This window comes from Rattus norvegicus, chromosome 4 (assembly GCF_036323735.1).
Source record: "Rattus norvegicus strain BN/NHsdMcwi chromosome 4, GRCr8, whole genome shotgun sequence".
Lineage (NCBI taxonomy): Eukaryota > Metazoa > Chordata > Mammalia > Rodentia > Muridae > Rattus > Rattus norvegicus.
This window is the reverse complement of record NC_086022.1, coordinates 26,677,623-26,704,405: the sequence shown is the minus strand read 5'-3', so window position 1 is coordinate 26,704,405 and position 26,783 is coordinate 26,677,623. Positions and strand designations below refer to the sequence as shown.

Genomic DNA, 26,783 nt, shown 5'->3' with positions numbered 1-26,783 from the left:
TCAATTTCAACTTTCCTTCTTCCTAAGCCAATAGAGCCTCACCAGTGAGACAAACCGAAATCATAATATTTAAAAAAAAAATCTACTTAAAAACGAGGTGGAAAGAACTGGTTGTTGTGCAGTAGAGAAACAGCCACTAACACACTTTATATCCCACTACAAAGACACTAGCACGCGATGTCCGCTGTCATTTGATTCACAATCACTAGAAAATGAAATCGACCCAGACATGTACCAAGAGACGGATGGATCAGAAAAGCACAGCACCTATACACAATAAAATGTTGCTAAGTTGTAAATAAAAATTAAATCATAAGACTTGCATAAGTAAATGGAACTAGAGAAAAAAGTATACTCAGTAAGGTAACTCCTCCAGTCTTGAAAGATAAACACTCTTTTCTCTCATATGCAGATTGTGCCTTCAAATCTTCTCTTGTGTGTGTGTGTGTGTGTGTGTTCACATTTATATTTATATTTATTTAATTATATTGGTTATTAATTATATTTAATTCTATTGGTTATTTTATTTATTTACATTTCAAATGTTATCTCCCTTTCCCGGTTTCCCCTCCGCAAACTTCCTATCTCATCGCCCCTCCACTCTGCTTCTATGAGGGTGCTCCCCCACCCAATCTCCCTCCTCCCTCACTGCCCTAGCATTCCTCTGTGCAGGGGGAATCAAGCTTCCACAGGACCAAAGGGCTTCCCTCCCACTGATGCCAGATAAGGCCATCATCTGCTGCATATGCAGCTGGGGCCATGGGTCCCTCCATGTGTACTCTTTGGTTGGTGATTTAGTCCCTGGGAGCTCTGGGGGGTCTAGTTGGTTGATATTATTGTTCTTCCTATGGGGTTGCACAAGTGGAAGCCAGGAAGCTAGGCAGAGGCGTTTGGGCAGGTGCTTGCAAGATGGGAAGCAGGAGACGAGTTTTAGGTAAAATAGGGGAGTTGGATACTCAGGGAAGAATGAGGCGGAGTGGGAATAGGAAACCAGGAGCAAAGGGAGGGCTCACCTGAGGGGTTAAGCCACATAAAGGCCCCCTATCTCACAACCCAGGTAAAGGATAGTAATTGGAGGAACAGAAGAACACAAGTGAAATTTAAAATGGTGTGTGGGTGGGTAATCCTGCGAGTTAATGAATTAAATGGGATGAGGGCAGCAGACAGGAAGAACATGTGGAGTGGGTTACACAGAACTAAGGATGTATAAAAAAGCCCACGGAAGCCTACTCATCAGTAAGCTAGTTCCAAAACATAACTTTAGGGAAAGGAGTTAAAATGGAATACCGTGCATCCAGTAGGCAGTTGGCTCACTCGCAGACTTCATGGATTATTAAGTATAAGTTACAGCGTAAGTCATGGGATGTCTCCTTAAACCTTATTTGGCCAGGGAGATCCCAGAAGTCTGAAGAAAAAGACTATTGTCATGGCCTGTACTATAATTTAATTGTGCTCTTGTCCCCATTATGTATGAGGATTTACTGGATGTTAAGACACTACTGATGAAAATAACACAACACACACGCACACACACACACACACACACGCACGCACACGCACACGCACCATGCGCATGCATACACATACATGCACACATGTGTGCAGCATGCACACGTGCACATGCATACACACTATGACAGTCAGACAAAGAAACTAATCAACATATAAACAAGGAATTCCCTCCCCAATGTCGATCTCTCAGAATGCTGTAAGGTGTGCTGCACAGGCTGAGGGAAAAACATGTCATGGTGTTACCCATGCTCTGCACACTGCGGCCCCAACCTGTCGTGCAAGATGCGGCTCACAGTGCAACAAAGGCTCGGCTGGTATGGGTAAGTCATCACGTTCTGACCAGATTTCAGTCCTGCTCCACGAAGTAAAACTTCTTTTCTGGTACAGTCAAAAGCCCATGGCCAGGAGGCAACTGGCTCTGACTAGAACCTTCCACTGTTATTTTCTTAAATGGACATGCTGTTAAAGTGCTTTCTAAATATTTGTGCTTGTATGTTTATACGGGTCCTACAGACCCTGGCTGCTCTTAACTTGGCTCACAGAAACTTCTTTTTCAGTGGTCAATGAAAAGATGCACAGCTGGTCAAAGTACCTAAAATATGGGACTCAATGCTCAAACCAAACATGGTATCTATGTTATCACTCCCCACCCCCTACAGAGAGAAAGAGAGAGAGAGAGAGAAACAAACAAACACACACACACACACACACACACACACACAGAAGACAAGCAGACACAGAGACAGAGAGACAGACAAACACACACACAGAAGACAAGCAGACAGAGAAAGAGAAAGAGAGAAAGACAGAAATACACAAACAGAAGACAAGCAGACACAGAGAGAGAAAGAGAAGACAAGTAGATACACAGAGAGAGAGAAACACACACAGAAGACAAGCAGACAGAGAGAGAGAAAGAGAGCGAGAAAGACAGAAATACACACAGAAGACAAGCAGACACACAGAGAGAGAGAGAGAGAGAGAGAAGACAAGTAGATACACAGAGAGAGAGAAACACACACAGAAGACAAGCAGACACACACAGAGAGAGACAGAGACAGAGACAAACAGACAAACACACAGAGAAGACAAGCAGACACACACACACAGACAGAGACAGAGAGAGAGAGAGAGAGAGAGAGAGAGAGAGAGAGAAGCACACACAGAAGACAAGCAGACACAGAGAGAGAGAGAGAGGAGAGACAGAGACACAGAGAGACAAATAGACACAAACAGAGAGACAGACAGACACACAGAGAGACACACAGAGACAGAGAGACAAACAGACTAACACACAGAGAAGACAAGCAGACACAGAGAGAGAGAGACAGAGACAGAGACAGAGAAACACACAGAAGACAAGCAGACACAGAGAGAAAGAGAGAGAGAGAGAGAGAGGAGAGACAGACAGAGACAGAGACACAGAGAGACAAATAGACAAACACACGCAGAGAAGACAAGCAGACACACACACACACACACAGAGAGAGAGAGAGAGAGAGAGAGAGAGAGAGAGACAGACAGACAGACAGAGAGAGACAGAGAGAGACAGACTGAGACTCAAGGGACATCTTGAAAATTAGGTAGAAGAAACTAGAAGCATAGAAGAGCTGGAGCATAGGGAAGAGTGCTGACAAATGCTGTCTTCTACACTGTGGTGGTTTGACTAAGAAAGGCCCCCAGAGGCTCACATATTAGAATGCTCAGTCACCAGGAAATGGCACTGTGAGAAAGAGTAGAAGAATGATGAGGTGTAGGCTTGTTGGAGGAAGTGTGTCACTGGAGGAGGGCTTAAAGGTTTCAGAAAGCTCACACCATACCCAGCATTTCTCTCCGCCTACTGCCTGCAGACCAGAATGTAGAGCACTCAGCTACTTCTCCAGTACCAAGTGTACCTGTGTGCTGCCATGCTCCTCGCCATGATGGTAATGGGAGAACCTTTAAAGCTGTAAGAGAGCCGCCAGTTCAATGCTTTCTCTTATAAGAGTTACCTTGGCCATGGTGTCTCTTCTCAGCAGGTGACTAAGTTACAGACATGCATGGTATCCGTGACCCACAGCAGCTGGAGTCACCTGCGTACGTCCTGCCTAAGATCACACCAGCCGAAATGCCAGCAGAGGTCCTGTAGGTGACTGCTTGGTAGTTAGTGGCAGTTAATGGTCACCAGGAGTTGGGCAATCATTGTTGAGAGGTGACCACTGGTAGGATGCTTGTGCTCATGTATATGCAAACAGTACTAACTAGACCCAGTTTGTAATTTAAGGGGGGGGGGAAGACATTAGGAAAAGCATGTGCTGAGGTGATATGAGGAACGGAAAGAGATCAGATGTGGGGAAACTGAGTGGTTAGGGCTAGGATTAGGACCTTATTTCATTGTACATATGTATGAGTTCAAGAATAAAGAAAAATTTAAAAAGGAAATAGCTACCTACCTACCACCTACATTTAGTATAGACACCAAGGCCAAAAAGGAAAACGCCTAGTATTTTCACTCGAATATCTTTTTTAAAATCTGTTTTTCTCTCAGTCTCGTAAGCTTCTTGTTTATGTTCTAATAAATGTGGTCATACGTGTTTCTCCCTCAGAACACGAAGGGTTTTGCACATAGAATTCTTCAGAGAACCTAAGCAAGTTGGGCAAAATGTACACGAATGAAAGGAATCTCTTCCTCTCTTCCCCACCCTCTCCCTCAGAAACAACAAGAGTAAAACCGCTAAGATGGTCCAGCAGTCCAGCAGGTCGCCTCCAAGCCTGCGGATCTGGTTTCAATCGCTGGGACCCACAGGCTGAGAACCAACTTCCCCTAGTTATCCTTTGACCTCCACAGTCACCTGTACACAGAGGAGCCCACGTATAGATGAACATGTACACACACAAGCATACAATGAGAAGGGGACTTTTACTGCCTTAGGTATATTTTCATGATCTATCATCCATCAGAAGCTCAGATCATACGCATTCTTATGATACGGAGGCTGGAAGAACCCCTTGCCTTCTACTGTATGTTTGTGAAAGAGACCCGGCCAAGTTGTCAGATTTCTAGTGCGCACTTATTCTGCGAGCGGCACTGACACCTCCAAGCCACGAGACAGCATAATTCGAGCGAGGCCAGCCCAGCAGCAGGCACTTACTGGTTCAGCAGGACATCGAGAATGAAGGAGGTTCCAAAGGCGTCCACCCGGAAGCTTGCCTTGTCCACGTGAGTAGGCTGCAACATCAGAAAGGTAAAGTGTAGTCATCAGTCAGCTGTGGTGACCAGATGTGAGCATTTCTTGGGATGCTTCTGGAAGGCTCTTAGCATCATAAATGAGACAACAGTTCAACAAGGAAGATAAAGCACAGCCTATTACAGCAAGGCTCCGGGCCCTCTTGGAAGCCAAGCATTTCACCAGTGAGAAGTTAATTACCACACTCAGGGCTCTGCTTTCCTGCTCTCTCTCACACCATGCAACACTGCATAAGCCAACTTTACTGCATTAAACATTAAACTTTACCCTCTAGTCCATGAGCAGGTCTTTTAAAATGAAGCTTTCTACCTCAAAGGGGAAAGTGTGCTTCATTCAAGACTAAAACGGTACAGTAAATATTATCTACTCACAAGGAAGACATTTAAACTAAAATTAAAAAAAAAATTCCACAAACCTCTAAAGTATCCTTTTAAAATAGCATACCAGTTCTAAGTATTTAATTTCAAAGAAGCCGCCACCTCTTTCTAAGAGGCAAACTTTAAGACTTTGTACGCACTGAGAACATCATCCCCCCCAAATGTTTCTACAACAAAAATAATCACTGCCTACGAATTCTGATAATCAGCAGAAGCTCTAAAAATACCTATTGATCGGGTTAGTATTTGCACATTGAATAATCATGGGTATAAACTGCAGGAAACAAAACAGCCTTTTCCTTTCACTCCCAGTACCACAGTAGCTAGCTCTAAGCAGTAGACTATGGGCTACCAGATACTTTTATGGTAATTGTTGTTTATATGTTCCTGAGCTCTTGGGTTTGTTTTTTCATATGTGCCTAATTTTCTAAAATAAACATGTATAATTGCTATCCCGGAGAGAAACAATGAACCCGAGTTTTCAGGCAGCCCAATTCAGTCCTCGACACTCCTCTCCCATGGTCATCCATGTCTCTTCTCACCACAGAGCAGGATGACAGCAGGACTAGGTGCTGACCAGCACCAGGACTTCACTCAGTATTTCCACAGTAGCTCACTAACAGGCTGTCTTATTAATTACCTGGCTGCACAAGACAACAATGATACAACTACAAATTACCTGCTTACTAGATGCAGTCTTCCCATTGGGCCTACTCACTCTACGTACCAGGTCAGTAGACAGTTTACTTTCCGCCTAATAGCTCCTTGGGTTTCGTAAACCATCCACATCAAGTTTTAGGAACAGCGTCAGGAAAGCCTTACTTACCAGAACTGATGTCTCAATTAAAGTGAACCTTTCCCTCTTCTACTCTTTTCAGGCCCTTCTGTGACTATAACGGCTTTTAGCTCAGTCTCCTCTGAATTGTAAATATTAATGCCGTAAATCTGTAGTGAAGAGGCTACATCAGTTCAATAGCTCAGAGTCTGGGGATGCTACCATTGTTTTTAGTAATGTGTTCACTGTTTTCGTCAATTCTAGTCCCTTTTCCTTGTTAATTAGCATGTGAGAACTGTGTATCTGTATGAGGTATAGTGTAACATTTCAAAAGATTTTTATAAAATTATATCAGGGTTATTATCATTTCTATTTCCTCACCATTTCTTAATATTTGGAACCTCTGGTAATTTTTATAATTTTTCTTCTTATATTCTTCTCTTACAATTTTTCGTAAAATATATGAGCTTACTGTGAACTCTCATCACGCTACAGTACAATAGAACTCGTGACGCCATCATGTGTTTTGTAACTGCTCTCCAACCTCCTGCTATCTCCTTTTCACTCCTTAACCTAGCCTCCAATAATTACTATTACTCCTTTCCCTCCTCCCCTTCCTCCTCTTTTTCCTCTCCCTCCTCCCCTTCCTCCTCTTTTTCCTCTCCCTCCTCCCCTTCCTCTTCTTCTTCCTCTCCCTCCTCCCCTTCCTCCTCTTTTTCCTCTCCCTCCTCCCCTTCCTCCCCCTCTTCCTTTCCCTCCTCCCCTTCCTCCTCTTTTTCCTCTCCCTCCTCCCCTTCCTCCTCTTTTTCCTCTCTCTCCTCCCCTTCCTCCCCCTCTTCCTTTCCCTCCTCTTCTTCCTCTTCTTCTTCCTCTCCCTCCTCCCCTTCCTCCTCTTTTTCCTCTCCCTCCTCCCCTTCCTCCTCTTTTTCCTCTCCCTCCTCCCCTTCCTCCTCTTTTTCCTCTCCCTCCTCCCCTTCCTCCTCTTTTTCCTCTCTCTCCTCCCCTTCCTCCCCCTCTTCCTTTCCCTCCTCCCCTTCCTCTTCTTCCTCTCCCTCCTCCCCTTCCTCCTCTTCTTCCTCTCCCTTCTCCCCTTCCTCCTCTTCTACCTCTTCTTCCTCCCCTTCCTCCTCTTCTTCCTCTCCCTTCTCCCCTTCCTCCTCCTCTCCATCTCCTCTTCTTCTTCCCTCCTCCCCCTCCTTCTCCCCTCCCCAATTCCTCTTCTTCTAGACTAACAGGTAAGCTGCCAATGTGTGAGAAACAATAAGAAGTACCTATCTCTCTGCATGGCTTACCTCACTTAACATAATATCCTCTGGTTCTATTCATTTTGCACAGAGTAACTCAGTCTGATTTTTATATATTTTCTTCCTGCAGTTCCTTTTTACATCTGTGTTTATTTGTTGTTTTTGTCTGTTTTTTTTACAGGCCTCAGTCAGGACCCAAGGAGAAATTTAAATTCAAAGAAAATATCAGGAAATCTTATTCTAACTAAGGTTCATGTATTTTCTTAAGTGTTTATTACTGAATACAACTCTAACGTAAGGTGTTTTCAAAGACTACATTCAGAAAGATGAACTGAACGAACCTGTCCGCCAGTGCTCCATGCACTAGGGGGAGTTAGACTGAGCGTGTTTCTGCTCTACCTGCCTACTACAAGGAGATGGAAAGTGAATTATTAATTCGATACAAAAAGTAAGTTTAGAATATACAAGTACTCTCTTAAGAGTTAATAAAATCAGGCAATGTGGTCTAAACTACCAGGATGGATGAAGATCATAGAGTGTCTCAGAAGACCTTTCTGAGGTGATGACTCAATGAGGTAAAACAATGGCTAGAAAACAGAAAAACAGCCCTTCACAAGGTCCACACTCTTGCCCCAGGACTGTGAACACACAGCCTTACACAGCAAGAGGAATCATGCAAAGCAACGATTGAGTTGAGTGCTTCTGGGGAGACTCTCCTAGCAGCCTCCAGAGAGTAGAGAAAACAAGGAGCAAATGTCAAATGTCCCTAGAGGCCCCCGACAGGCTGAGCCATCAAGACAGCTCAGTGGTTTAGGGTACATGCTGCCAAGCTTGAGGCCTGAGTATAATTCCTGGAACCCACGTGGTGGAAGGAGAAGTCATCAAGTTATCCTATGACCTCTACACCCTTAAAAGGGGTTTGAAAAGAAAAGCCTCCTGGAGGAACCCAGTACAGACAACACCAGAACTACAAGACTGTATTGTTTTACTCTTTAAGACACTATGTTTTGAGCAATGTGTCATAACCACAATAGAGAATTTATACAGGGTCCCCGGTACTGCTTTTGAACAGTTAGAAAAGCAAATCCAAAATGTCCACTGAACCAGTGTTGCATGACATTTTCCTCCATTGCTGGGTGTAAAATCAAGGCATCCACAGCAGTAGGGCTGACACCTGTGAGGTCACAAGCATCAAATTCTCCATGCACGCCTTCAGGACGGATTCGTCCATTTTATGTGGCTATAACAAAGCACACTGAGTAATGGGTAAAATATATATATATATATATATATATATATATATATATATATATATATATATGTTCACATTGCTCACAATCCCGATGGGTAACAAGTCCAAATAGCCAGACACCTGTATCCTCAAGAAGGCCCCCAGGCTGCAGCACGTGATAAGAAGAAGGAAAAGTACCTATAACGTGCAGAGGAGGCCAAAAGTATAGAACAGTCTCACTTTATAAAAACGCCACTTCTGTGGATCAGGCATGTGTCTTTAATCCCAACCCTTGGGACTAGGACACGAAAACAGGTGGATCTCTGAGTTTGATGTTAGCCTGGTCTACCCAGCAAAGTTGAGACCAACCTGGGCTACATGGTGAGACCCTGTCTCAAAATCAAAACACTCTGATGAGAACTAACTCAATCAGGGGGAGCCTGCGTAAATGCTTGTCACCTAATGACACCATGCCTGTCGCCTAATTAGCTCCCACCAGCCCTACCGTGCTTTCCAGCTCACAAACCTTTGAGAGACACAATCAAACCTCATCCAACCACGACACCAACAAACCACACTGGCAGTAAGGTTAAACGCACGTGTACTGTCTTTGCATTCTATGTGGTGTTCTAGCATTCGGGAGTTGACTTCATATGTCTAGTATATAAGTAATCCAAACAGAAAAAGCAGGCACTTCCATAGGTTACCCTGCAGAAGCAATTCATTGAGTAGAATTACACTGGAGTCCTACAGTATAAATAATCCAGCAAGGTTCTGGGCTCAACCCCCAGCATACCCTACCCACCTAAAAGAAGGAGGAAGAGGAAGATAAGGACAAGAAGATGACGATGATGATGACGACGACGACATCTGAGGGATATTTCGCAAATAAAATTTTATCAAAATGGACTTCTAATCATTATGTGAGAACAAAGTTTGGCTTTAGGGTTTTAGGGGAACAGGATTGACACTGGGCTTTGCACAGCCTAGGAAGGAGTTCTACCACCTAAATCCTCAGTTCTTCATTTCTTTCTTTAAAAGCTGTTAAAACACTTCCGGTGTTGCGGAATAGTATTGAAAAGACTCCTGGAGCTCAAAGAATAGGATCCTTTTATCTTATGAACAGGAAGAATGAGGCACACGTGGGCAAAAGTCATTTCCAAGGAAGCACACCGGCTGGCTAGCTCCCAGAAGGTCTCTCCGCCATACTTGAACCCCTTGCTGTCATTCTGTGGTTCAGAGGTACATGCAGGTTTTCATGACTTTGGCTGAGTGATAATTACAACAGAAACATCTTTACAGACATGAGAATGATCTCTGAGCTGCATCTGTAGAGGCTACAAAAAGAAAATGGAACATGAAGAACAAGCCTTGGACTTCTGCTTTAGACTCCATTTTAGAACTCAATATGACCTCATCTGACACACGAAGCCACGTTCTAAGGCCGAATCAAATTAAAAGCTTAGAAACTCAGGATTACGGTTTAAAATATAAATAAATATCCATCTTTCACTGGATAGATGGCATAGGTATGAAAAATAAGGCTAACAATCTATAGGGGCTGTGAAACAAAAGAAGCAATATTTTTCAAACTATCCAGATGGTAAGAAACCTTAATAAATCTGGATAATTACATAAGGTTAATTTTAATTTCTAATTTCAAAAAAAATGAATCATAGAATTGTAGGACCCAAGGAACTTGATAGGATTTCCAGATTGGGACCTGTTAATTATTCACAAAATCATCTGAAATTTAAATACAAAGTTAATATAACACCGCGTTCCCTGTACATTCAGCTTCTCGGCATCCTGTCCTTTTCTCTTGACACCATCTAAAGTCAGCAAACCAGAGTCAACCTATACATGCCAGAGGTTAAAATTCAAGTTTTCAGGATTGCCTTATTAGGAACATTTCTTTTTTTAAAAAAGTAAGCTGACAGTAAAACATTGGTGGTAAAAATCAAACTTTGACAAAAGTGAAGCTTTTAAGTAATTTCTACCTGAACATAAATCAATGACTAGTAACGGATCAAGAAGATTGCCAACCAATCGGTAGCATGCAACATCATTGTAAAAGTGATTAACATTATTAAAAAAGAAGGATTTATGTATGTGGCAAAGCCTTCAGCTATCCTTGTTTCCTGAGGACTTGGCCATTTGATGGCTCCCTGGAAGTCTAGTATCTTGTTTAATAAAAGACAAACGGCCAATAACAAGTAACACTTGCACATTATCAGCCCTATTTTGACAGCCTAAAGAATAGCCAGCCTCTCTTTCGCCATTACCCCACTGACTCAAGTAAACTTCTGTCAGAGGCCTGAGACTAAAACTCCAATTCACCAAGCTTACTCTTCTTCCCTGTAGCATTTGTATGGCCACATGCAGAAGAGTAGCCAGGCAGACAACAGGAAAGACAATGCGATGGCGCCCGCCAGGGTGTTGGTGTCACTATGGTGAGAAAGTATATAGTGAAGAGACAGGAGAGAAACAGTGGTTTGTGTTTATAAAGAGAGGCTGAACAGGAGACTTGAGGGTGGTGATGGGAGAAGCCCAGGACTGGGCAGCCTCCAAGGATCATGTCTGGGTTCGTGGCCTTTCCAGAGAGAAGTCTGTGTTGATAACCAGGGCTCAGGTTACCACCCGGAAGGCCTTGCAGCTGACTGAGCTGAGTTGGCTCCGCCCCTTGCTGATCTTGCCGAACTCTGGGCAGTTGGCCCCGCCCCTTACCTGGGCAGCTTGGAAGGGCTGGCCCTGGAGACATGGGCATGAGAGAGGTGGACCTGCTCCTCACCTAGGAGATCTGGCCCCTTGCCTGGACAGAGAGGACAAGCAGGCCCCAATGACTTGGGCAAAGCAGGGCTGCTCAATTCACCTTCAACCCAGGCCTAGATCCAGGACTTTGAGTTGGCCCACCCCAGCATTTACCTGATCTCTGAGCTATTGGAGCTCATGAAGGAAGCTGCCCAGCAGAACCAAAGCTACAGGATCTCTGACAGGGCAACAACGGGATTACTAAGAGGAGTCTCAGTGAGGATACAATATTGATAGTATAGCAGAGGCCAGAGGCCTTGAACCAGACCATGAACACTTGCACATAAAGCTGACTAGGCAAAAAGGTATATACTGTGTGACACGCTGTGACACACTGTGGCTTCCACAGAGAGTTTTTTTTTTTTTTTAATTGATTCTGTTTGTTTGGTTTTGGTTTTCTTTTGGAGGGGAATTTGCAAGGGTGGAGGGCACTAGGAGATGAATAGACTCTGGTGCACGATGTGAAAGACCCAGAGAATCAATAAAAGAGTTTCTAAAAATGAACTCTAAAGAGCTAATCCAGGATGAAACACCGGGTCTTTCATTTATGAGTGAATAAACTGGAGCACGTCTTTTAGAGCCTCTGACCTAAATGTGTTCAACCCCAAAAGAGCAGGAGGCAATGATGCACAATTTGGGGACTTGTTACAAACCAGTGGGTCCATCTGGCCTACAGTGTTCTGACAGCGGCCAGCCCTGGGGATACAAAGACGAGTGAGAGGTGCTCCCTGCACCCTTTCTAAGAACCCCACAGTCAAAAGCTACCAAATGATTACAAACTATGCACACGGGGCACAACAGCACGAGCCACGACAGCAGCTCTCCCTCTGCCGTGTAGCCCATGGTGACTTGGAGCTCCTCAGACTGAGAAAACAGCATGAACACATCACACAAGAAGACCAGCAAAGGTACAAAAGTCAGGTCCAGTCAGCACAGGGAGACCGTGAGAGATGCCGTCTGAGGAATCAGTTGGGGAAGGTCAGGCCTAAACTGCATCTCAACACTGGCTGCTGCATGCCGAATCCTCGGTGAGACAACTTCAATAAGTGCACTGGAGCCTGTGCTGTGGACTCTGCAATCCCCGTTGGTTTGTCTTGCAGTGAACAACCCTAAGGTGACATCTTGGACAGTGACACCATGTGAGTCTGGGGTACAGCCAGAGTGAAAAACCACCATTCTAAACTTGTCTACGAAACGTACCATTTATCCAAAGAGTGCTAAGAAGTGGATGTGAAGATCTTGGTGGTAATAGACATTCAGTATACAGAATTTCTCATTCCTTTTCTCTCCTGTTTATAGGCAATAATGATAAAAGTTATTACTGAAACTGATGGTCCACGTCTCCTTACCGATTTCCTAAGTGTGACTTTTCCTTTTCTTGAGACAGAGTCTCACTCTCTAGCCCAGGGAGGTTTCAAATTCCCAGCGACATCCCAGCTCCCAGCCCCATGCTGAGACGACAAGTGAGTACCATCACACTTAACACTCCCAAGGACTCTTCACCTAGTAAGATGTATGTTCTTCTGAAAATTCTCTACCTAAACTTTATTGAGTGCAACCAAAGCAACAGAGGCTTTCGAGTTTTTGTTTAAGAAAAAAGGGAAGTAGAAACCAGGCCACGCCATGGGGTAACCTGAGGAACTCAGATAAATAACATGGAGATTCCAAAAAAAAAAAATAGACCAACGCACCAAGACCGACACTATGGAGGGTCTACTTTGTGGCAGACAGTCAACCGAGTTTCTTATACAGATGTTTCTCAAAAACACTCAGCTCCGATATTTTGACTTCTATTTCCTCCTCCCTGCCTTCCACCTCAAAGTTCAGTTCCTGTTGGCTCTATTTAGTGGGTTGTTTTGTTTTGTTTTGTTTTGTTTCACAACTGATATAAACGTAATCTGCTTGTGGGGCTTCTACCTAAGGACAAAGCTTATGTTGTGTAGCTGTTGAAGAAGATGACTTCTCAAGCAGCACCCCCTGCCTCCCATTCTGAGGGTGGGGACAACCGTGAACTCTGTGACTTTCTCTCTCGGCCCCTGTTCCAATAAGCAGGAGGCAGAGACTGTGCTGACCTGTGCTGGCATCAGCTCCCATCCTCTCCTCTCCATTCAGGAAGCCAGGCAGCCTCATTACCTATTTATGCTTCAGCTAGCTTCTGATAAATCAGTCTCTCACGCATCCCGGCCATTAGCTGCCCATTACTAGACCTTTACTTTCAGCCATGAACAAAAAAAAAAAAAAAAAAGAATGCTTGCTTGCATAATCCTGAAGGTCAAAGGAATCGGTTAAGATACTTAGGAGCCTGGAAACAACAGGATCTATAGTTACACTGGGCTGTAATTGAATCTGAGTATGAGGAGCCCCAAGGAAATCAGTAGACAAAAATCCCTCAGGTGAACTGGCACTGGGAAACTGATGCTCTTCCTCAGTGCAGGAAAGACCTGGAGGAGACGAGGCAAGAGCTCTTGTAAGCCCACAGTAGGTTTCACGTTTGATCTAAATGAGTCAGGAAGACTCCCAACCTTCCATCTTCTTTTTACATAGGGGAACTGGGAACAGCCATGATCACAGTGCTTCGAGAAGAACTTAAAGGGGTGAGTCTGCAGTGGGAAGACTCACAGCCGAGAACAATGCTAGGACAATTCTTTCCTTTCTCTTTGTTTATTTGAGCTCATCCTGCTTACACATAATAGAGGTGTCTGAGAATGAAGCTCGTTTACACAAAGGGGGCTAGCTCTCGTGTTTGTAGAAAGGAAACTCGGGAATATCACTGAACAAAACCTTATAGTGAATGGCTGGCATGTACCAATTCTACTACACTGTCTTTAGGAAACAAATCCCCATTGGGTTAGCCTGCCTCACTCTTCTATGGCTAGAAAATAAAGCTACATAACTCTAGACGTATTTTTGCACATACACTCACAAACACACACACAGGCATACCACACACATATACACACACACATAAAATAACCTTCAAAAGGATAAGATTCATTCTTCATTACCTATCCCAACTATCCAAAAGTTTCCCATGAACATAGGTAAGAAATAACTCAGAAAGAAAAATTAGAGGAACACAACTTGGACTGCCTAAGAAAAGTCACAACAGTGGTCTACCATGATCTACGGTGTCAATGATGTTCCCAGAGTGGTTTTTATCTGTAACTTTCAGGCAGTGACCAAAAGTTTTCTTCCCTGTGGTACAAGACGACAGGGCTTTAAAGGCAAGAACCACTGCACGATCATCGTCTAAGCAGTGGGGTGAAGGCTGGTGGGGTGCACACAACAGTCATCTCAGCTCCCCAAATACCACAGTGATGAAGGAAGATGATGAAAGTGTATGTGCATAAATGTATGTGTGTAAGAGTGAGGAGAGAGAGATTGGAATATCATAAAATATCTGTTTTAAAAAAACTGCATGAATATCTATGAAAAACACGCCTTAAATTCACGGGCTTACTGAACACAGCATAAAATACCACAGTAAAGTATGGCATAAATCTACCCCTAAAACTTAAATCATGGGTTTCTACATACTTACCAGCTAGCCTCTCCAAGCTGCCTTAAATAAAGAGTATTTCTTTACTACTAAGTTAAAGGGAAAATGATGAATCTGTTTACCATACATGTTTGAAGCAAAACATAAATATCGTTTCAAAACTTACTTTACATATGCTACATTACACAGATCTGGTAACTACACATATCTGGAATCTTTTCAGAGATTGTGCCTTTAAAAATATCTGAATCTAAACATATTAATAAAGCCAGGCATGGAGGTACATGCCTCAAATCTCAGCATGTAAGAAGCAAGCAAATGACACGGGTTTGGTGTTGAGTCTGAGCGATAATGTAAGTTCTAAGACAGCCTGGGCTACAATGTGAGACGCTGACTCAAAACAAACAAATACAAGAACCTAAGTGAATAAATACAATTTCACAGACATACTATCAAAAAATCTAAGGGATAGCAAAATAATGAAATTATTTATTTACTGAAGCAAGTCACTATTGGACTCAAGCTGGTCACTTAACCCTTAGCACTAAAGACTTTTCCTTGGAAAAGTGGAAAACATTTTTAATATACACTGAGTCTCAATTCTCTCTTGAAACACTAAACACACAAGAAAACTCTACAAATCAACTCATATCTCATCACACTCATGTGTGCATACTTGTATGCACATGTGCACAAATCATGTCAAGAAAAGCACGTGACCAACTACATACCTATATAACTGAAAGGACCAAATTCTGTAGCTTCTCAAACCTACCAACATAAATAAATGGAATAACTGGCCTCTGGATGAAGGAAAGGTGAGAACCTTCCTGAAGAGCTTCTAGGACATGCTCACTGACATGATGTCAGAGCCACAGATAGATATCCCATTAGCTCTGAAAGATCATAAAGCTGTAGTCCTCACAGTTTCTCAGCGTCGTGACCTCACTCCTGAAGACAAACAGGGGAATGAAACTCTTAGTCTGACCATTCATCACTTCTGGGATGAACTCGGCCTGACTGAAACAACTTCATGTCAAAGGTTGATAGCACTTGAGCACCATCATGTCAGAAACAAAAAGTAAAATCAACTAGAATCACTAGAAGCCACGGCCTCATTTGGACAGGATAGTGGAGCTGCTGAGCCCAGAGCTGGATTGGAGCCACTTTCTCTCTCCCTGCACAGACGCCAAGTGTCAACTGCACATACTCTGGGTCTAAAATGTTGTTTTCTGTCTTTCAAGTGCTTTCAAATTATGCTCTGTAGTTCTAGCTTCTACAGAGGGGCTAATTAGAGTAAATTTATGAGGACGCCATGCATGTGACATACTGAGTTAGAGAGAGGATTCCTACAGAAATCTTGGGTCTAGGGGCTGGGGATTTAGCTCAGTGGTAGAGCGCTTGCCTAGGAAGCGCAAGGCCCTGGGTTCGGTCCCCAGCTCCGGAAAAAAAAAAAAAAAAAAAAAAGAAATCTTGGGTCTTCAAAGGAAAAAGTGAAATTCGATTTTATGATAGTTCACTCTTCGTTGCTGTAAGCAAATGAGCACTTTAAGTACCACAGAGGTCACCTTTCATTTAATTTATGAAATGATCCCCAGGGAGAATGTATTCACTTCTCAAAACTGTGTAGGTAGTCTCTCTGAACCTCTCCCACTGAGTTTCTCAGAAATTGCCTCCTGGCAAAGGCTCCTGACTCAAACATTCCCTAGACCAGCATCCTCAGCAAACTGCCACTGCACCATCTCTGTCCTTCTCCGACCTTTCTGGAATGTTCCATCATCTTCCTTACAGCCAGAAAGCCTTGATGCAATGTTTGCCAAAGACGCTGAGAAAACCCCAGTGGACCCTGAGGAAGATAAGGTCCTGCCCACAGACCGCTACTGTCTGATGAGGTGTGTTTCTGTTACACAAGGCCGTAATATAACTTCTGCACAATAACTAAGGCAAGGTACAGTGGAACTCCAGATTCTAGAGCCACATTTTCTCCTTAAACATCCCTTCTTAAAATGAGTGACCTTGGGTAAGTTGTATCAGCTTTCTATGTCACCTCTAACTGTCTGAGAGGTCTGTTGCAGGCGTCTCTGTTTGCCTAACACTTGGTCTTTACGCTTCAACTCTGACAGTGGTTATAGGATAATCATATGGAGAAAAGTTACCTGATTAAGTTGTAATTAGCCTAAAGTAGGAAGTACTTATCAGGACTATGGTAAATACTGCTTTCATATGCAAACTACTTTGGTGGCTTGTTAGCCAGCAGTTATAAGCAATGCCACTATCATAGAGAACACAGCCCTTATCAGCATATGCATTCTACTGATTCTTTTTTTTTTTTATTAACTTGAGTATTTCTTATATACATTTCGAGTGTTATTCCCTTTCCCGGTTTCCGGGCAAACATCCCCCAATCCCTCCCCCTCCCCTTCTTTATGGGTGTTCCCCTCCCCATCCTCCCCCCATTGCCGCCCTCCCCCTAACAATCTAGTTCACTGGGGGTCCAGTTTTAGCAGGACCAAGGGCTTCCCCTTCCACTGGTGATCTTACTAGAATATTCATTGCTACCATTCTACTGATTCTTACTGAAAACTTTACTCCCGTCAGGTTTGCCAGTGAGTTCAGTAGCAACTCAACTGCATGGCCTATAACATCTACAGGACAGCAGAAGAGGAGAGCTTCTCAGAGCATCAAAGGGTTATATGATTCATTCTTCCATTGTGAAAACTGATTGATGAGTCTGTTTTTTATCAGTTTGTTCATGTTTATGGCGAAAGGGACTGAGAGCTGGGTCTTGTACACACTGGGCACACTCTCTACCACTAAGCTATCCTCTGGCTTAAGTTCCTCAGATCATTTCTCACGTCTATCTCAGCCTGTTCCAATGCTGAATCATCTTGCTTTCCCTCTTAGACAGCTAATAAAAGTGTCTTAATGCAATCTGTGTCTACTTCCTCTCTTTGTGAAACGGGATATGTTCAAAGGTGAGTTAGAAGCGCCCTCATATTTTATGCACAGAAAAAAAAAAAAAGCACCTGGTACTTAGTAAGCTCTTACAGCAAGTTTGCACTGAAAATATCTACAAATACAAAAAGAGAAGCTTATTTCCATGCAAGCATTAACCACAAAATGTAAGTTCATCTAAGAGCACAGAAATAATACAGCTATGCAGAAATGAACCCAGACGTACTGTATCGTGAGACTATGGGACAAGAAGGGAAGTGGGTTGCCTCCAGAAACCTTACCGAATATCTACCTGGTCTTCTTTGGTGAGATTATCCAGTATTTTATTTAACATTACAGAGATGAAACTAAAAATAGGTCCAGAGATAAGAATTATTCCAAATGCCATCCCCCAGCCACAGACAAGAATAATCACAAATACCAGCCCCAGTAAGACTTTCCTTTGGCCATGGTGGTGCACACCTATATTCCCAAGAGTCAGCAGGTACAAGCAGGAAGAGCAACACAAGATTGGGTCCAGTCTGGGCTGGGAGTTCCACACCAACCAGAGCTCTGTAATCCTTACACAGACTCTCCATGTAGATCAGCTGGCCTCAAACTCACAGAGATCTGCCTGGTCTCCTGAGGTCTAGGATTAAAGGTCACCTTGCTAGTACCCATAGCACCCCCCTCTTTAGGATAGACTTCTTGCTACTGACAGAAACACTTCAGCCTTGGAGTCATCCCACTAGTTACTCTGTCCTGGAATGTTCCTCTTAGATGCCCGCATGATTCACATCCCTCTTCTCCAGGAGGACTCATGGGCCACCTTACTATGAGGGCTGAGCATGACTGCAGTGGTAGGGTGCCTCCTAACACACACAAGGCCTAAAGTCAACCCCCAACACTGAAGAGAGACTAGAGCCTATGCCTTCTTGCTGCTCTGCCATCCAAAGACCATAAAACCCCCCACTGACATGCTGTTTTCCTTCCCACAGCACTTACTGTCCACTGCTAGTACACCTGCTAAAATGTGGGCCTTAAAACAAAGAAAAATCGTCACTGATATAATCCAAGGGCCTGGAACAGAGCCTGCTATATAGGACACCATCAGAAAGTATCAGCGAAGTGGAGTGAATAGATCAGTACACATACCAAGTCATTAAAAGGAATTATCACACACATGCACACATCACATACATTGCATGTGCAACGTCTGATAATCAATGGAGCGCAGTATGATGGGCAGGCCTGTGTTCTCAGTACACAGGAAGCTGAGGCAGAAGGGCTGCAGGAAGTCTGAGGCTGGCCTGGGTGATAAAGCAAGCACCAGGCTAGCCCAAATAAACATAGCAAGATCTTGTCCAAAAAAAAAAAAAAAAAAAAAAAAAACAAACACAGGATAATTTTAACTACAGACTACAGAGCTTGTAAGTTAAAACTTTGTACAAAAAAGAACAAGATTCCAAAGTCTACTACATACTTTCCAGTCTCCTCAGCTCCCATAGACAGAAGGACAAGCAGAGAAACGAAGGATCTGCGATTCTAGTAACAACACATTACAGAGAGAAGGAGCTATAAGACAGTGTGGTTCATGGCTCAGATATATCTGGCACATGGGCTAGAGGTGCACAGAAAGTAGACCATGTCTCTCTTCAAGAGACATGTCAGGCCAAAACCTGAGAGAGATTAAATATCCCATATTCTCTCTCTCTCACACACACACACACACACATACATACCCACACATACATATACACTGCATACACACACACAGCACACACACAAAAGGCATGCACACACACGCACAGCACACACACATACACACACACGCACAGCACACACACATACACACACACACAGCACACACACGCACAGCACACACACATACACACACATACACACACACACAGCACACACACACAGCACACACACACAGCACACACACAGTGAGCACATACACAGCACACACATACAGCACATACAGCACATACAGCACACACACAGCACACACACACACATACACACACACACAAAGCACACACATACACACACGGCATACACACCAGTACCAACAGCAGTAACAATACTAAGCACATTTGGAGCTTTCCTCCCGAACACTTTCTGCTGCGAACATATGATCCTAAAGGAAAAGAAAAAAGCAGCACACGGGCGTTTTCCAACCTAATTATTTCTTAAGGGAAATAGCACAAACAATTAACTTCCGAATAACAGATTTTAGCAAGAATGTTTGCTGAAAACTGTGAGAGATCTGGGAACACATGGTTGATTGATTAAGTGGTGAAATATTTATTAAATATGAGAATCCACTGCAAGAAAGTGAGACTGCGTTGCAGGCTGCATCCAACACCGGTCCAGGGTCTGTCCATAAGAACCCGGGTTGAGGGATGAAGATCTGACCAGCATACTGGAGCACCGTCAAACACTGCTGCAATAAAAACTGGAGAGCCCCGCCCACGCAAGAGGGAAACCCCACAGTGAAAACGCGAGCTTATTAAAAACTGTATTTTAAAAAATATTTAATTATGCATTTAGAGGGTAAATCATTCTGGTATAGGAATCGTTTCCCCATGCAGTTATTATTAGACACAAAGAGAACAATGAAGGAACACTCCAGGGACAGGGCAGAACACAGCAGTACAGGGCTGGGTTTGCATGCCGACTGCCTAAGGTCACCCCACCCTGACCAGTGCTGCAATTTGGGTTTTCTGTGAAAAAGAGAAAGGGTATAAAAATCACCATAATGTATCATGACCAGGGTGTTTGAAAAATATGAACTAGAACATGGGAAAAGAGAAAGCATCCCACTATACGAGGCAAGGTTATTGTTTTATACAACACCGTTTGCTCTGTGGCGTGCTCCTGTTTCCAGGTTTCCACACGAAATCTTTTGTACAGATATCAATAGCATCACTACTCACAATGAAAGAATTTAATTAGCATACATTCATATTAAAACAATGAATAAATAATGGAACATTATTCAGCAATGAAAAAGGAATGAAGTACACAAGCTATAATGTGGATCAGTGTTGAAACATTAAGTAAGGCATGGTTGAAGCATCGAGAACAGGATATCTATAGAAACGAAAGTCTGCTGAAAATAAGCCAATGAGATGGCTCAGCAGGTAAAGGCACCTGCTACCAATGTGGATGGCCAAGTTTGATCCTCAGGATGCACACAGTGGAAGGAGAGCTAAGGAGTTTACTTCTTCAGTATGAAGCTTGAAGCTCATTTTTTTTTTAACATGGCATCTTCTCTGCACAAACACTGGATGTCTCTTCTACCTCTTAAACCCTGTTTTCAGATCCTCCACTCACACTATACTATGAACACATGGAACTACTTAGACCACAGTGTTGCCCTCTACGTTCCGACTCCAGAATTAAACTAGCATACGCAACTCTTTAGGGAGCATGGAGATCTCCTGGTGTACCCTGTAGGTAAACACCTCATACATTTAAGAATATTAAAGCATTTTAAATTAGCATGTATCATCAACATTAAAGCAAGCTAGGTCCGTGGTGGTTCACACCTGTAACCCTCAGTCTTGAAGGGTAGAGACAAGAACAAGACACTTGAGAGTTCAAGGCCAGCCTGAGCTACCTAGTAAGATCTCCAAAAGGAAGGGGGCAGGGAGATGCACTGAGATGGCTCAGAGCATAAAACCGCCTGATTCCAAGCCTGGTGACCTCAGGTCTATCCCTGAGAATAGCAATCATGGAAGGAGAGAACTGACTCCCACAAGTCTTCTTCTGACCTCCACGTCATATTCACATGACACATGTTTGTACACACACACACACACACACACACACACACACACACACACACACACGAGAGAGAGGAGAGAGAGAGAGAGAGACTCATCCATTAAATGGTCTTTAAAAGTCAAGAACGAAACTGATAAAGTTTCAGTTTGCATGATTACTAAACTTCATAATATGCTTGTATCTTACACATATTGGAACACCTAATTACGAACAATTAGCTGGTGTTAAAGCATATAACTTTATTAGTATTAAATAATACATTTTTCATAAAACTAAGGTGAGAACAATAATAAAAACAAAATCATAAGACGAGAATTGTCTGGGATCTAGCTTCAAGGGACTAGATTAAGTATTGCCTCAGTTTAAAACTGCAGTTAAAAAATGAAAGAATGGCCATTGAAGGAAACCTTTACCTGATTATGTCGCCTGAACTCAAATCTGTCGGAAATGTTATACGCCACTCTTCCAAAGACCAACATCATTGTCTCAAAGAATATGCCGCTCCTGGCTGCAAACGACAGTCTGCTGAATAAACTCAGCCACGAAGGTTAAATAGCTTGGATTTATTTTTGCCAGGGGAGACCAGGCTATAAGCTGACATGAGCGATTGTGTCGTGGTGATTTAAGAGTTCGTGAGACAGTAAGACAGCTTTATGTGGTAGAATGTCAGAAGGCTCACAGCTGTCCGAGTTCCTACCACGTCCTCTGCCCTCCCGTCCCCTGAGCACCAGGGCTCTGACTGTTCTGTTAAGTTCTGCCTTGGTGTCACAACAAAAGGGACTCTGATTTCAGTTCACAGGGTCACTGTGCACGTTCTCAGAGAACCAGGGCACGTTACATAGGGGTCTGCTGGAGCAGCAGGAATACTGGTGGACGAGGAAGAAAAGAGAGCAGAGATTAGACATAAACATGGGAGGAGGAGCGTGTTTCTCTCTAACACTACCTGACTAAAAGTCTGAATAGCTACTGGAAGAAATTTATAACTATATCAAATGTCTCAAAAACTCTATCCATCAGTAACGTGATGATGGCGGATTTTTTTTTCTCTCATATCTTTGAGACTGAAAATTGAGGCAAAAACAAACTAAAAATGTTTACTGAGTCCCTACTGTGGGCCAGGCACAGTGCTGAGCAGCAGAAAATGGTTAAGTAGGAATGACCAAGTCAGAGATCCAAGACTACAGTTTCTCTCCTGGAAACATCACACAGGTATCAGTGTCTGGATCCCCTCCCACAGCCCACACAAAAGCACACACAGTGTTATGCCACGCCCGAGGCAAGTCTGACTCCAAGTAGACTATAAAATGCCTCGTCATTCCTTTATGCTGAATGTGCATCCTGTAGCAACGGATCCCGGTCCCGGTCCAAGACTTTCAAAGTGCCACGCTCAGCAAGGATGGAGTAGCGACTGGGCACCGGAAGCAAGGATGGAGTAGCGACTGGGCACCGGAAGTGGGGAGCCAGGAGAGTAAGAGTAGCGAGAGTCAGGACAATGACCTGATGAAGGAGTTTCAGCACTGAGGAGCTTTGATCCACGCACAATGAAAAAGATGAGTGAGAGCCAACTGAAGTGGAATCCAAGAAAAAGAGGAGGGGGAAATCCCAAGAAACACTACCGCTCAGTAAGTGGGGAAATGAAGAGCTCGTCGGGCTATACCACGTTTATTTCAAATCCCAAAAGTAAGCTATGTCCAGCGCGTGTACCAACACTGGTGCAAGCCCCTCTCCAGAGAACTGCGTTGGTTTCCGTTGCTAAGGGAAACAGAGGTACTTGACAGAAAGAGGAGGAAAGGCAAGATACACTAAAGGTTGCAGAGAAGCATTTCCTATGTTCACAAGAAAGTAATGAACAGGACAGAGGCAGAGCTCACAGGCAGGTAACAAAGAAGGGGACAAAAATCATTATTAACCAGGGAACAGTCCATAGGACAAGGTTTGGAGCAAAAACACCAACAGAGTCCTCCCAATGTACGCCATCAACACCCCTCTGCTGTGTGCTTCTTACGTGACTGTCTCTATTCAATGCTGGGGCAGAATACAATAAAACAAAGGTGTGTACCTTTATCTTGAGCTCCTCTATGCACTTAAGCTAAAAAAACAACACTCTTCAACCCATACTGCAAGCTTGAAGATTTTTATCATCAGAACATTTAAACTCATTAATCAATACTCACGACTGTGTTTCATATTAGATTGCTTAAGCTATAATAAATTAATAGAACTCCTCCTTCCTGTGAGAGAACGTTGCCTGTGCTAGATCATCCAGAATTGCGACTACCCTGTGCTAATCTTACATCAGAAATTTAATGACACGAGAATTCCTTCTATTTCTATATCCCTGCTTTTGATAGTTTTTTTTTTCTGGTGGCTTCCATGACAGCCGACAACATTTGCTCTCAGCTCTGATTAAAAGTCTTAGCTCCGGTGACCTACCCAATCAGAAATGGGTCTGCCTCAGTGAAAGCAATGAACACTGATGGGTTCTACTCAATCAATACCTGTCCAACTGAAAAGCATTTTTATGAGACAATACGCTAGAAAAAAAGCAGTGACCCATTTACAGTTAAGGCAGAAACAGGATCAAAATAAGTAAATATTGGTTTTGGTCCAGTTTTATCATCTTTGGTAATGTTTAAGTCTCTACTGACATCCATAAAAAACTCTTCTTAAGAAACAGTGACTGAATTATTCAGCATAGTGGTGACTTTGAAAATGAACTGTTTAAAATGTTCATCACTCTCGTTAAATACTTTCTCAAGTTTTCTATAACATGCTTCAAAGTATCAACTATAGCTAAGCTTGAGGGAACCAAAATCTCCTTGAAAATAACTCAGCAAACGTGGCAAACAATTAAGAAAGATTTCTCAAGTCAATAACACAAATCAACTGTTTGCCTTCTAAACTCGAGTTTATATAGAGTCGTTCACTGAATGTTCAGCTAACAGGCGTCTCTTGCCATTCAAAATGAACTAGTACTCATTTTATACGATTCAGGTTAGGTTTTTAGAGAATCAAGTAAAAACAAAACAGTGACTTAGGAAATGAGTGTTTAGCTTGGTGACATCTCTTAACCCGGGCCCAGTGCGCTGGACTCCTTAAGCACAGGCTGCTTAAGCCCTCTCCCACAAACCCGAGGAACCAACCAAGAATAAAAAAGAAAAGAAAATGGAAACCAGAAAGACCGAAAACAAAGAGGAAGGAAGAAGTAAGTAGGAGGCAGACATGAGGAGAGGAATGAAGAAAAGAAAGAAAGAAAGAAAGGAAAAAGAAATGAGGGAGACAGCGTTCTTCTGGCTGAACCACAAATGTAGTCTTCACAAGAGAACAGAAGCACCCTCAGGGCCCAAGGGGCAAACCTGGCTACACACACTCCTGTTATGACCTTAGAATCAAAATTAAGGTCAGTCAGTAAAAACCTGAATGGCTGAGGCTAAAACTTAGAAAGTACACCAGACTCTTCCAAGTAGCCCTGTCTAAGCTGAGCCAGGAGGATACCGGACCATTCTAGTACAATGGGCCCAGCCTCTTTCCTGAACCCTCACTTTCTCCCTGACTCTTACTCAAAGTCCACTCCCCTCTGCCCACTCTTGGATGATCCCAGGTCACTTTTTTAGCCAGCTGTCTACCCTGTATGAATAAAGCCGGACTATACACAGCCTTGGCTGTCACTTGTACCTGCTGACGATCCACCATTGTGTTTCTAGACAGCCCTGGCAGGACACTCTAAACTCATCAAAAGCATGCTAGGGGATTCAAGGAAATCTGCAGGGCTAGGTTATAAGAGGAAGCGGCTCTTCTCAAACACCTTGCTGTTTAATCCACAGAAAGAGAAATTGTGCAGAGAGAAGCTTGAGGGATCACCAGAAACATCAAACTGCCTACCAGCAAGGTAATCTTATCAGCGGAGACTAGCCTACCTAAGAACAAAGGGTCAAGAAGGGGTGGGGACAGAAACCAACAACAAGTGATGAAGCTATGTGCACCACACAGTGCCACACAGAGAAATGATCCAATAAGACCGTGAGCTCCGCCTTCGACTGCCATAGGCAGAGCGTTATAAAACTACTCATGGAAGAACGAGAGCTCGTCAGGCCTAGCTCCAGAAAACCATCATCCACCTCTCGTCCTCAGCTATCTAGGGATCTTTCCTCACAACAACCTTAAACAACGGCAGCCCCGGTAAAAGACAAAATGCCCTGGAACAACATTAATTGTTGAAACGGAGAAGATACACATTCATTTAACCTGCTCTAATAGATGACCCTGAAAACCTCTTAGATCAAAACAAACAGATTCTGGGGAAGGAGGAATAATTAAATTCTAAATTCCCTCTTTTTCCAGCTCGAACGGGTGGTATTTCTGGATCACGATGCAGAATCTTTTGTTTTCAAAATCCAGTTATACATAGTAGCTTCTCTCGGAGAAAATGGACTTTTTACCTTAAAAGGAACTAGAATCCGGGAGTAAAGGGAGTGGAAGGCTAAAGTCAGTTTTGATGTTAAGTATTCTTTAAATACATGTAATTTTTAATTACATGTGAAATAATTACAAGTTACCGAGGGAGGAGCTCAGTAAGCGTCAGGAGATTCTTAAAAGAAATGATGCTGGTATATTCTAACACAGATAAGTAGAAAACCATGATAAATTAGGGGCACAAACTTTGTTAGACTAATTTGTTGATTGTAGCATTTCCTTTCAGAATCATTGTCCCATTTCCACCCCTTTGTTAAGCTATATGACACTAATTCACTTACCCACAATGTGGATATAATAGGATCTACCTCGCTATTAAAAATAATGACTATAAACCACTCATCACAGTGCTTGGGGTACCTGGGACATGTTTGGAAAAATGTCTGCAAAAATGAAGTCCTATATTTTTTAACTCTTGCTTCCAAACTTTTTTTTTCTTTCTAGCACTTTTATTACCAAAATAAACACATCCAACCAGATGTTCTCGGAACTTATTTTGGTTATTATTAATCTGTTTTATTGGTGGGACCCTTAAGCTACTAGAACTATAGGGACATAAAAGGCATACTATACCTTTCCTTTTGATGGGGAAATAAATGACTAGAGACCTCGGTTTAGCATTTAATGTTTCTGTCAACAAAACTCTGGCTACAAGAGCCTATATAATTTTGAACAACCAAAAATTGGACTTAGAATGAAAAAAATAACCATCAATATAATATCAACAGATACCTCTTTCAAGACATGCTCTTGGACGTCAAATGTCTACCATATATAATATTATTTATTAAGATGATAAAACTGAAGACCCCCTACTGTGATAAGCAAGCCTCTTCACAGTACTGTTATTTTAAATATAAACTCAGGTATTTCTGAAGCACTGAAAGTGTAACTCCAAAAGGGTA

The 26,783-nt window shown here is 43.0% G+C and overlaps 1 protein-coding gene across 18 annotated transcripts in view; it reads right to left on the bottom strand.

Annotated features, from left to right (window-relative positions):
- The window catches only part of Adam22 (ADAM metallopeptidase domain 22), a 254,860-nt gene that overhangs the window by 221,438 nt on the left and 6,639 nt on the right, over positions 1 to 26,783 (bottom strand). For 17 of the 18 annotated variants that reach the window (XR_010065701.1, XR_005503424.2, XR_010065699.1 and 14 more), the window contains exon 3: positions 4,644 to 4,720. Coding sequence is in view for 14 of the 18 variants with exons in the window: in XM_039108561.1 (XP_038964489.1) it covers positions 4,644 to 4,720 (77 nt within the window). In the remaining 4 variants the exon portion in view is untranslated. Of the gene's footprint in view, positions 1 to 4,643; positions 4,737 to 14,891; positions 14,927 to 26,783 lie in introns of all 18 variants that reach the window. The other variant, XM_063286647.1, reaches the window with a different exon arrangement.